Source organism: Austrofundulus limnaeus, unplaced genomic scaffold, assembly GCF_001266775.1.
Source record: "Austrofundulus limnaeus strain Quisiro unplaced genomic scaffold, Austrofundulus_limnaeus-1.0 Scaffold2, whole genome shotgun sequence".
Lineage (NCBI taxonomy): Eukaryota > Metazoa > Chordata > Actinopteri > Cyprinodontiformes > Rivulidae > Austrofundulus > Austrofundulus limnaeus.
In genome coordinates this window covers 6,859,972-6,870,673 of record NW_013952404.1, presented here as the reverse complement: position 1 = coordinate 6,870,673, position 10,702 = coordinate 6,859,972, and the positions used below count along the sequence as shown (strand labels likewise).

At 41.4% G+C, this 10,702-nt stretch overlaps 2 protein-coding genes across 3 annotated transcripts in view; one reads left to right on the top strand and one right to left on the bottom strand.

The window, feature by feature from the left end:
• The first annotated feature begins 5,697 nt into the window (after window positions 1–5,697).
• On the top strand, window positions 5,698–7,154 carry LOC106521128 (protein FAM181A). Its single transcript, XM_014013560.1, has 2 exons — window positions 5,698–5,875; window positions 5,975–7,154. The coding sequence occupies exon 2, from the start codon at window positions 6,013–6,015 to the stop codon at window positions 6,775–6,777; it is 765 nt and encodes a 254-aa protein (XP_013869014.1). The 5' UTR covers window positions 5,698–5,875; window positions 5,975–6,012; the 3' UTR covers window positions 6,778–7,154.
• LOC106521117 (ankyrin repeat and SOCS box protein 2) overlaps window positions 6,866–10,702 on the bottom strand; it is an 8,177-nt gene continuing 4,340 nt past the window's right edge. For both annotated transcript variants that reach the window (XM_014013547.1, XM_014013540.1), the window contains 7 exons: window positions 9,367–9,536; window positions 9,127–9,282; window positions 8,814–9,059; window positions 8,565–8,736; window positions 7,877–8,450; window positions 7,645–7,798; window positions 6,866–7,506 (listed from right to left, as the gene is read on the bottom strand). In XM_014013547.1, the coding sequence (XP_013869001.1) occupies window positions 7,376–7,506; window positions 7,645–7,798; window positions 7,877–8,450; window positions 8,565–8,736; window positions 8,814–9,059; window positions 9,127–9,282; window positions 9,367–9,536 (1,603 nt within the window). In that variant the 3' untranslated portion in view covers window positions 6,866–7,375. The remainder of the gene's footprint in view (window positions 7,507–7,644; window positions 7,799–7,876; window positions 8,451–8,564; window positions 8,737–8,813; window positions 9,060–9,126; window positions 9,283–9,366; window positions 9,537–10,702) is intronic.

Genomic DNA, 10,702 nt, shown 5'->3' with positions numbered 1-10,702 from the left:
GAGAGAGAGAGAGAGAGAGAGAGAGAGAGAGAGAGAGAGAGAGAGAGAGAGAGAGTCAGTCAGTCCTCCCTCACAGCAGCAGCAGGTCATGTGGGCACCAATCAGTTGTCAGCTCGAGCTCCTGTTTTTGTTTACCTGTTTGTTTTTTATTCTGAAGCGTGGAGGTGAGTTCCTGAAAGATGGACAGAAGAAAAGTCCAGAGGGGAGAAGATGTTTGACTCTTCTCTGCTCGCAGTGCCAAAGTGGACAGCTCTGATTGACAGCTCTGATTGACAGCTCTGATTGACAGCTCTGACTGCACATGCCCGCCGCCTTAGACTAAACATGTCGTGCTGGATTGTTAGTTTAATGTCTGTAAAACTGAATGATTTATATCCATTTTTGTGTTTACCATCAGTCGGCAGCATTGAAATGACACCAACACTTAATCAGTCATTGAAAGTTATTTCCTGAAAGTTTCATTGAAATCCGGCTTCTAGTTCATGAGATATTTTGCTAACAGACAGAGTTGATCCCTGTGGTAACGTTTTAAACGCAAATCTCTTTAGCCTTCAGAGCACAAGCTGGGGATGACGCTCAGCTACTGCCACGCTAAATTTGAGCTCATTAGTTGCTAAATTAATTGATTTCAAGCCATTTTAGTGCATTATAAATTTAGTTAGCTGAGACAGCCATCTTAAATTGAATTCATTTCAAAGGTTAATCAGTTATAGTTGTAAGTCTAATAATGACTTTCTGAATGTTTCATTGAAATTCGCCCACTTGTTAATGAAATAGTTTGCTAACAGACAAACAGAGTTAATCCCAGCAGTCAATGGCACTGCAGATCTGACAGATCGTTTAGGTTTTAGAACACTGGGGCTGACTCTCAGCTACTACCGTGTTAAATTTGAGGTCATTATCTGCTAAATTGACTGATTTTAAACCATTTTAGTGCTTGGTAAGATCAGTTGGTTGAGACAGCCATCTTAAATTTGGTTGACCCCAAACGTTAATCACTTGTAGTTGTAAGTCTAATAACGGCTTTCTGAAAGTTTCATTTAAATCTGCTCACTTGTCCATGAGATATTTTGCTAACAGACAGTCAGTTTATCCAAACAATTAACGGGCATGTTTTAAACACAGATCTGGCGCTGACTCTCAGCTACTACCACAGTAAATTTTAGCCTGTTGTCTGCAAAATTGACTGAGTTAAAGTAATTTATGTATTTGGGGTAGCTGAGGCCGTCATCTTAAATTCCAAAAGTTCATCATATCTGTACATTCCATTAACTAAAGTAAGTTTAGGTACTATCTGTTCAGTTCCTAATAAACACACACAGCAGAAACATAAATAAGATCTGCTGATCATGTGGAGGTGATCCTGCAGGGCTGAGTGCACAAACCAAGGCAACAATGAGTAGGTTTTAAGAGCAGAGTTGCGTAATGTTGTTGGTGGTCTTCACTGGGCACGGTTATGAAATGACCCCACGGTCATACAACTAAAGAGGCGACGTGACGTCAMAGTGGTTGATTGACAGGGGGAGTARGATCCCTGCAGAGCTCACCTGGTGCRTCTCACTTCATGTGGAAAAGGCCAAAACTTTTCATCTGTATGAATCGACTCAAACTGATCACAGTCATTGACACGAAACCGTTTATTTAGAATAAGATAGGAGACAAAACGGCAAAACCTTTGCAAGCTTTAAGGTTTTATTGGTTATTTCTGTGCATGCATTTGCTGTTATGGTTCATGTTTTAAACTCATCCATAATGTCTTTTAAATAAAAAGGGTCTTGAGGTTTTAAAGTTAGAGCCCACTCTCAACTGCTCACCCCCAACCCAAAAAAAAAAAAAAAAAAAAAAAAAAACAACAACAACCTACAAACAACTCCTGAGCTGACTGTTCAGACAGTTTTGGATTAGGATCAGTGGACTCAGCAGCGAGCCCTGCAGCCTTTTGTTGGGGCTGAGCATTTATCACATGTCTTGCCTGTCAAAAAGCCTTCCATATAGTAAAGAGATGAACTCATACACAGAGCTGTGGGGGACTTTGAGAGTGGAAAATCCAAACTGTATCAAAGTGTTTCTTTTTTTTTTTTTTTAAAGAAAACATACAAGGCTGGGTTTGGCGTGTAGTCTGCCCAGCAGGTTCAGCTCATCCATCCTCTCCCACAGTCTGTCCTTGTATTGATTATCTGACAAAGAGGAAAAGCACTACATCCTCCTGTTTGCTTCCTGCTCCCTCAACTCATTTCACCAACCAGCAGTCTGCTGCGACATACATCACAGCCGTGATATGAAAACCTCTTTATAGAATTACAGGAGTCTTTCAGAGTTATCTGCCAAGGTCCTTAATCTGCATCTCTGCAAACCCAGCCTGAAAATAAACTCAGCTGTATTAAAAGACAAAATAATAATAATAATAAAAAAGATTTTACATTATACTTTCATTTGTGGATTATTATATTCAGCTAAAACGAGCTCAACAGCTTTTATCTTTATTACTATCAGTGTTTTGCTTCTTCTTGTACCAGTGTGTGGACATGTGTTTGTGTGGAAGTGCAGTGCCATCTAGTGGAAAAGTACAACCATGGAGCCTTCACTGACATCACCTGAGTTTGACGTGTCCCCTTTAATGTGTGTGCAGCAAGAAAATGTGACCATGATGTTCCTCTATGTGTGTGACAGCAAAGTATTTTGACACTTTAACGAGGACATCAACATTTAGACTGCGGCTTTCAGAAGTCGTCGCTGCAGGACAGATCGAATGCAGGAAAGATTTCTGTCAACTGGAGGTTAACCTGCGATGGTTTAGCTCCTGTCCAATGTGGAAACATTTTATGAAACCACAAATTCACATTTCAAACTGTACTTACTTTTGGGTCAGAATACTATATAAAAAAAGGAAACTAGACACTGAACATCACCAAAAATAAAGGTAACACTTATTACCATGTAATTACAAGGTTAAAAAGGTAATTAAATGTTATTACTGCCTTATTACTATGTAATTATGTGGTAATTAGGGTACAATTTTACTATGTAATTAATTGTCTGCAGTAATGTAGCACTTACCTAATAATGTATTACAATTCACCATGTAACACCTAAATAAGTAGTAGGCAATTTGGACAGTTTTGAAGTTATATTTTATTGCAATTAACCACTAACCCCAAAATTTAGTTGCATTCTTTTGGTTATAAATAGTGTTGAGTTACCATTGAATGGTAATTTGTTTGTTGTAACCCAGTAAAGGTAGTTTTACTAACAGTAGACTTTCTTTTGTACCGTAATTACCACGTAATTACAAGGTAATAAGGTAGTAATTACATTTAATTACAAGTTTTTATTTCCTTGTAATTACATGGTAATAAGGGTACCGTAAAAGAAAGCGTTACCAAAATGAATGCCTCATACCCTAAAGTAAAGATTTTTTAAACATTTAAATTAATTAAACAATCAAAACAAAAATCTGGATTAAAATAAAAGAAATTTATTGATTGAAGCTAAAATTAGTTAAATGTTTAATCTGGAATGAGAGCTCTCGTGTCACATCGTTCAACACAAACATCTCAAACTCATATTGTTGATTGGGATCTGGTCACCTTTTACGTGCAGATTTGATGACATTATTTTATAGTATGCTCTAAAAACCATGCATTTTATTTTCAGCAATTATGCTTAAACATACATYGTAAATTTTTAAATCAGGTCACAGTTACCTAAAGACAACAAGACAGTTGCATCTTTGTGTTTAACCAGTTAATCTCTAATGATTTCATTTTATTTAAGGGGTTGTATTCACTGGATCAAATTATTGTGGGGTTCATCCTCCCATCAATATGGCTMTGCATTATTTTAATATGTGTAAACTAGCTCATACTCTCTTTTGCTAGTAATGTTACTGACGTACACGGCTGATTTCTGAAGTAAATACTTCCTTTGAAAACTGCAATATTGTGTCAGTAAAAGGGCTGGAGAGGTGGTTGGACAATTTTTCTGCACCAAATGAATATGTCACCATGTTTCAAAAAGTTAAATAAAATAAAAAACTAAAAGTTCTGTCTGAAAACATATGTGCAACATCAATGAAGAAGTTGTGATTAAACAACAATCACTGGCACCTCAAAATAAATAATTCCTAAGGACACATCAGTCTTCTTGTTGTCCATTTGATCGTCAAACTAAATCAAATATTAAAAATTATCATTGAAGTTTTGTAAATTTGTAAATATTTTTGGATTAGGCACAAAAATGCAAACATTTTCCAGTAAATCCTGATGTGTTTTTAGGTTTCCCAACTGTGTAATATCCTTAATTTACAGATTTTCATGGGAATCAAAATACAGTTATTTTATTGATGTTATTTAAAAGCCCAGCATGCAGGAAGAAGTGCACTTGTTCATGACTATCCTCTGTCAACATATGGATGGTGTCAAACTGGATTTAGTTTCTTTTTAAACCAGAACAAGAATTCCCTGTCAGAGGAGGCTAAACACACGTCTGAATGCACTGAAAGATACACCAATAGACTTGTTCACATCTACACACCTCTGTTCCCATGAAATAAAAAGGACACATAAATATAGAAATTTCTGAAACAACTCAGCTCAAGCCAACAAATGTTAAAACAGGATCCACCAGCTGCCATTAAGAGATGCCACATATGCTTCCTCTTTCTTTTTCCTCATTCTTCTCCACTTCAAAAGCACAGGAGTGGGGTGACAGGCCCGGGGAGGGGGGGAGTCCCATTGTTAATTGGTCTTTTCAGCTGAACAGAGGTGAGGGAAGGAAGAAGTTGGGGACAATGCGGGGTCCCATTTGCCTCTCTTCTGTAAGAAGAGGGATGGACAGCCTTGAGCACATAACACAGTCTCACACTCCGGACATGTGCTGCAGATTTCCACAAGATAAATTCTCTCCTGGTGCAGGACATGCGTGGAGTGCCACTCAGCAGAGAAATGGCTCCCTCACATCTCGCTGCTGGGCTCCAGCAGAACGATACTTTCCCAGTTCAATAAAGGGATGAAGCTCAATTAGCATTTCACAAGTCCCATTTTCCTCCCCTAATGCAACCTTCCCCGCGGAGCCCGTGCTTTCTCTGGGGATTGTCCTGTTTTTTGGGGGGGGTCCTTGTTGCCGTTGGCAGGGTGACAGTGTTCGAGTGTGCAAACTTGTGCTATTGTCCGCGGGCCAGAGGGAGCCATGGAGACCCCATAATATGACACAGGAAAATGTTTGCTGATGGCAATTCTATGGGCTTTGTCCGACTCTTTCTCCTTCATGACGACTCGATTTAAGTCTCTAAATGTTTGACTACAAATGCAGGAGTGCAATCCAGCTCCTTCCCCCTTTGTCCCGCGAGGTTTGAATGAGTAATTCAGCTTTTGTGTCGCTCGATTGAGGAGGCAAACAGAAAGACAAGATTCTTGAGCGCTCAAGCCCCCTTTCCATGGTTATGCACTCTTTAGATCACCCCCCACCACCACCCCACCACTCAAACCCTCACCAAATCTTATAGCTGACATCACTTTTGGGGAACATTAACTACTTTAAAAAGCAAATAAAACACGACCAAAGATTCAAATGAACTCATTTTACGCTCATTTTTTTAAAATAGAGATGGTTGCGCGTTTTAGGAAGCGTTACGCGCAGTTATCGCATCCTTTTTGACCACTTTCCTCACAGCTCCATGACAACAATTTGCACCGGGGAAGAATTTGATACCAGGGCACTTGGAGACTGATTGGGGTGCATTGTGAGGGGCCTGGGGTCGCTGATTGGTTCAAGGAAAGGACCATAACTACAAGGAGTTTATATTCATTCAACTTGTTGAAGTCCTCCCGCAGTCTGGAGGGAAGTTTGTTGGACTGTTTCTATGAGGATTCATCAGGTGAGCAAAACTGAAGGATTGGGTAGTTATGTAAAACTGTTAGGTCGGGATTCCTTTTGTGCGTAATTACGCAAAGTGATAATTTTGATTTTGTTCCAGATCTTTCTGCTGGCTACATTTGATTATAACATGGACTGATGAGGCAGGCTAAAGACTTGGCAAACATGGCAAATGCAGACAGCGAAGTCAAAACGCTGCTCAATTTTGTAAACCTGGCATCCAGCGACATCAAGGCGGCACTGGACAAGTCGGCTCCGTGCCGGCGCTCCGTGGATCACAGAAAATACCTGCAGAAGCAGCTGAAGCGCTTCTCTCAGAAGTACTCCAGAGTGCCGAGGTGTCACACACACAGGTCCACGGACTACAGGTGTCTCAAGCCGGCGGGAGCGGCTCATCAGAGCGCGCAGAAGGGCGGCTCTGACGCGCGGGACGCGGAGAGCGTCGGAGGCGTGGAGCAGGTGCCCATGAGGAAGCGCCAACTGCCTGCCTCGTTCTGGGAGGAACCCAGGCTGACCAAAGCCAAGCGGGACAAATCGTGCTCGAGGAGAAGCCCCGTGGGAGCATCCGATGGAGGCGAAAAGAGAAAAACGAGCGGGGATGATGACGCGAAGGCCTCTCCCTCCAATCGGCGCAGCTCTGCGGATCGAGAGGTGCTGAAGCTGGATGTGAGCTCGCAGCACTCGGTGAGCGTCTGCGGCTGCTGCCCGCTTCAGTACCATGGACACCATGTCCTCCACAGCCACATTGTTGTCCCTCATCCGCCCCTGGCACTGTGGAGCAAGGCTTCAGGGACTGAGGAGCAGCCTTATGTACAGAGACTTCACACGCACGTGGTGGTCAAACCCATCCCCACKAAGCCCACTGCTCAGTCACCCATCTTCAGTGTGTTCGGATTCATTTAATCAGCCATCCATCACACCGGATTGTGTAAATAGGACTATTTGTTCATTTTAATAATGATATTTTGGAGTTTCATAATGAGACACTTCCTTGAGCACTTTCTGGAATCCTGCATCTCTTTTTTTAAAACCTAAACTGCACTGGCTCAAAAAAAATCTGCTTCCGTTTTATGTCAGTTTCATGCACCTATAAACACTGACAGTAAGTTTAAAAGTTTCTTCTGTACAGAGAATGACAGCTCTATTTTAGGTACAAAAAGTCATTCACAAGAATCAGCTGTCACAGCGTCCACTTTTAACTCTGAAARTCATCTTTGCAACACGTTTGATGTTTCTGACATGACAACTTTCATTTTCTTTAAATAAATGATTCAATGTTTCTTACTTTTCTTCCATCTTTTTTTAGCATTTCTGAAGAAAACAGCATTTTGACAGATTAAAGAGCCTCGTTGCTTCAAATATGTTATAAATAGATATTTATGCACAAAAGCAGCATTTACAGATTTAAAATATCAGACAGGACTAAAAAAAAACACATGAAAAGATACATTTAGTCACATCTCTGAAAACCCCTTTGTGTGAGGTGTCTTTTTTTCTGCAGTCAGTCAGACATACTTAGATATCTTATCAGTTTGTTTGGCAGAGGTAAGCTTGAAATAGATCTCAGTTTGTCTCTCGCCATCTGAGTCCGAATCGTTAATCTGCAAAGGTGCAGGAGGGAGCGTGGTGAYGCTGTAAAATAAAACAGAAGATAAGGTGTGTGGGAAGTGTGCATGAATGAGGAACGTTTGTTCTGAGGAAGTTGGATAGGATGAAAGAAAATTGTTTCCTTTCGAGCATGTGCGTGCGAAGGTTTTATCTAACACTTACATGACTTCCTCTTGGTGCAGTGCCATTCTGCTGTGCTGTCCAGGAGCTCAGTGAGCCTGCTGCACAGCTGAACAGAACCCACGTGCTCCAGCAGCAAGTCTATGACCGGTCCGGCCCACTTACACATAGCAGGTGTTGAGATCCACTCACAGAACTGAAAAATGAGTTATTTATTACTGACTTTAACCTTTCATCATGTCAAAATGATCACAATTTAGCTCCTCYTCCTCACCTGAGTTGCTCGTTCTGGTGGCTCATTGCAGTTTAAAGCCATCATCCAGTCAGGACTATTAGTGTCAACGCCTGAAGGAGGGTGAGAGGCTCCCCCGTAGGTACAGGTAAAACAGGAGCGGACATCACAGCTGTGCTTCAAAACACACTTCAGAAGAGGTAGATTATTCAAGCAAAGGGCGATCATTGCTGGGAATGTCGTGAGATGAGACGGGATTCTGGCGTCTGCATCGGCTCCTCGCTCCAGCAGCAAGGACACGGTGGTGACACAGCCCAGACGAGCGGCCACTAGCAGGGGACTGACCGGATCCAGGCTTGGACTGGCCCCGGCCTTCAGCAGCACCTCTGTTGTTCTGGTGCTGCTGTTGGCAACGGCAAAATAGAGAGCCGTGGCACGCCGATCGGAGTAGCGGTTGGAGTGAGCGAGCGCCAGAGTGGCGTTCACATCTGCACCTGCTCTCAGCAGCACAGCTGCCACAGCGTGTCTGTCATGCTCCGCTGCCAGGTGCAGGGGCGTGATCCAACTGTGCCGGAGCATGGCTCGACTCGTGACAGAGACAAGCAGAGACACGATCCTGAAAACAAAACGGAGAGATGTATGTGAACTCACAAAAAACTGTTACCACACTACAATCCAAATATTACATCACAAGATGAACAGGGACACCATGTCAAGYATTCTAACTTACTCATGGTGTCCGTACTGCGCTGCAACATGCAGAGGCAACAGTCCTGAGTTAGTAGGTTTGTTGGCATCTGCGTTTTTAGTTAGCAGCAAAGCTACAACTTCCCTGTGGCCGTTTTTACTCGCCTCGTGCAGCGCCGTAGCACCGTCACACGTTTGTATGTTCACATCTGCACCTGAAAAAAAACACTGTCCTTTAATATCAAACAGAAATCTGAGGCGTCAGAGTGTGAACTCAAAATAAMTACCCTACCTTTCTCAATAAGGTAAGACAGTGGTATCATCAGTCCTCGCTGAGCTGCTACAATGAGAGGTGTGACGCTGTAGGTGTTCGGTGGATTGATCGTGGCCCCGGCTCTYATTAAAATCCCGCAGATCTCTGTGTTGTTCCTGGACACAGCCTCGTGGAGGGCCGTCCAGCCCTGAGCACACCGCTGGTTCACAGTGGCGCCATGTGACAGGAGGAGGCTCACCATGTCCACATTCTGCAGCTCACATGCTGCCGAGAGAGAGGACGTGTCACTTACTTGTATATTAATCCAACACTATGGTTTTCATAGTCATACCTTTATATAAGGGGGTTTCTTTGTTGTTGCTGCAGATGTCAGGGTCAGCGCCTGACTCCAGAAGGCAGCGCACACAGGGCAAGTGTTCACATGACACAGAGAGCAGCAGTGCTGTTTGCTCCTGCAGCGTCCGCTTGTCTATTGAACCTGGATGGACTGGAGGAGAAAATACATGAACTAAACAGGTTTTTTTTTTTTTTGGTACACCTCAGTAACCAAAGCTGTTTTGAATGTTGTTACCTCTCAATATGGCCTTCAAGCACTCAGCCTGCCCATAGAATGCAGCATGATGCAAAGGTAACCATCCATCTTTGTTTTCCCTCATCAGGCAGTGAGATGAAGATGCTGTCAGATCATTAACAGCCTCCACATCTCCTCTACTGATGGCAAAGACCACAGAGTCAACATCCCTGTCGAGGAACACTTCGTTAGCATCTTGCTCATTTAGCTAGTGTTTAGCTGCTTTTACCTTTTACCGTGCTACTTTTTGATATAATTGGCTTTTTATTGCCTTTTAGCTAATATTCTGATACTTTTACCTTTTACAAAAAATATTGCCAATATTAATAAGCATTTTGCTACATTTAGTACTCATTTTACTTTCTAGCTATTGTTTTGCCACGTTTAAATTTTAGGTAGCATTTCTTGCTATATCTTTCCCTTTTTAGCAAAGATTTTGCAATATTACTTACCATTTGGCTCTTTTCACATTTTAACTAGCATTTTTCTACTTCTAGCTAGACTTGTGCTACTTTGTTACCTTTTGCTACTTTTAGCTCTCATTTTGCTACTTTTTGCTGGATTATAGCAGCTTTTAACTAGCATTTTTCTACTTCTAGCTAGACTTGTGCTACTTTGTTACCTTTTGCTACTTTTAGCTCTCATTTTGCTACTTTTTGCTGGATTATAGCAGCTTTTAACTAGCATTTTTCTACTTTTAGTAAAAGTTTTTTTCTCATTTTACTTTTTAGGTTGCATCTTGTTACTTTTATTTTGTAGCTAGCATTTTGCTATTTTTCATGGAGCACCAAGTTTAAAATAAAATGTTAAACAATTTCACTAACATTTTTCATTATTTACCGCACTGTTTTTACATTTAGCTAAGCTTTACTAAATGTTGAATTTACATGTTAAACGGATATGTCAATATTTAATATCAAATCCTCAATGTTGAAATCTAAATGTAAAATCTAAATGTTTAAATTTTGTGATTAAATGTTGAAGTTCACATTTAGGTATTTTGGAATGCACTTCAAACTGCTGGACCACCCAAATTGTTTTTTTTATGAACACATTTTGAATTTAGATTTAAACATTATCTTTAGCAGTGTTAGCAGCATTAGCAGAAATTAGCAAACAGGATGATGTCATCATCCTGCAACAAAGATCAACAATGGCCACTGCTAGCCACTGGTAATAATGCTGCTCTGCTGTTAACGGCGCTGCTAACGCTGCTGAAGATAATATTTAAAATCTAAATTCTAAATGTGTTCATAAAAACCAATACGGGAAGTACCTGTGGTCCAGCAGTTTGAAGTGCAGCTCAGACACCAACCATATGACAATAATTTGATCC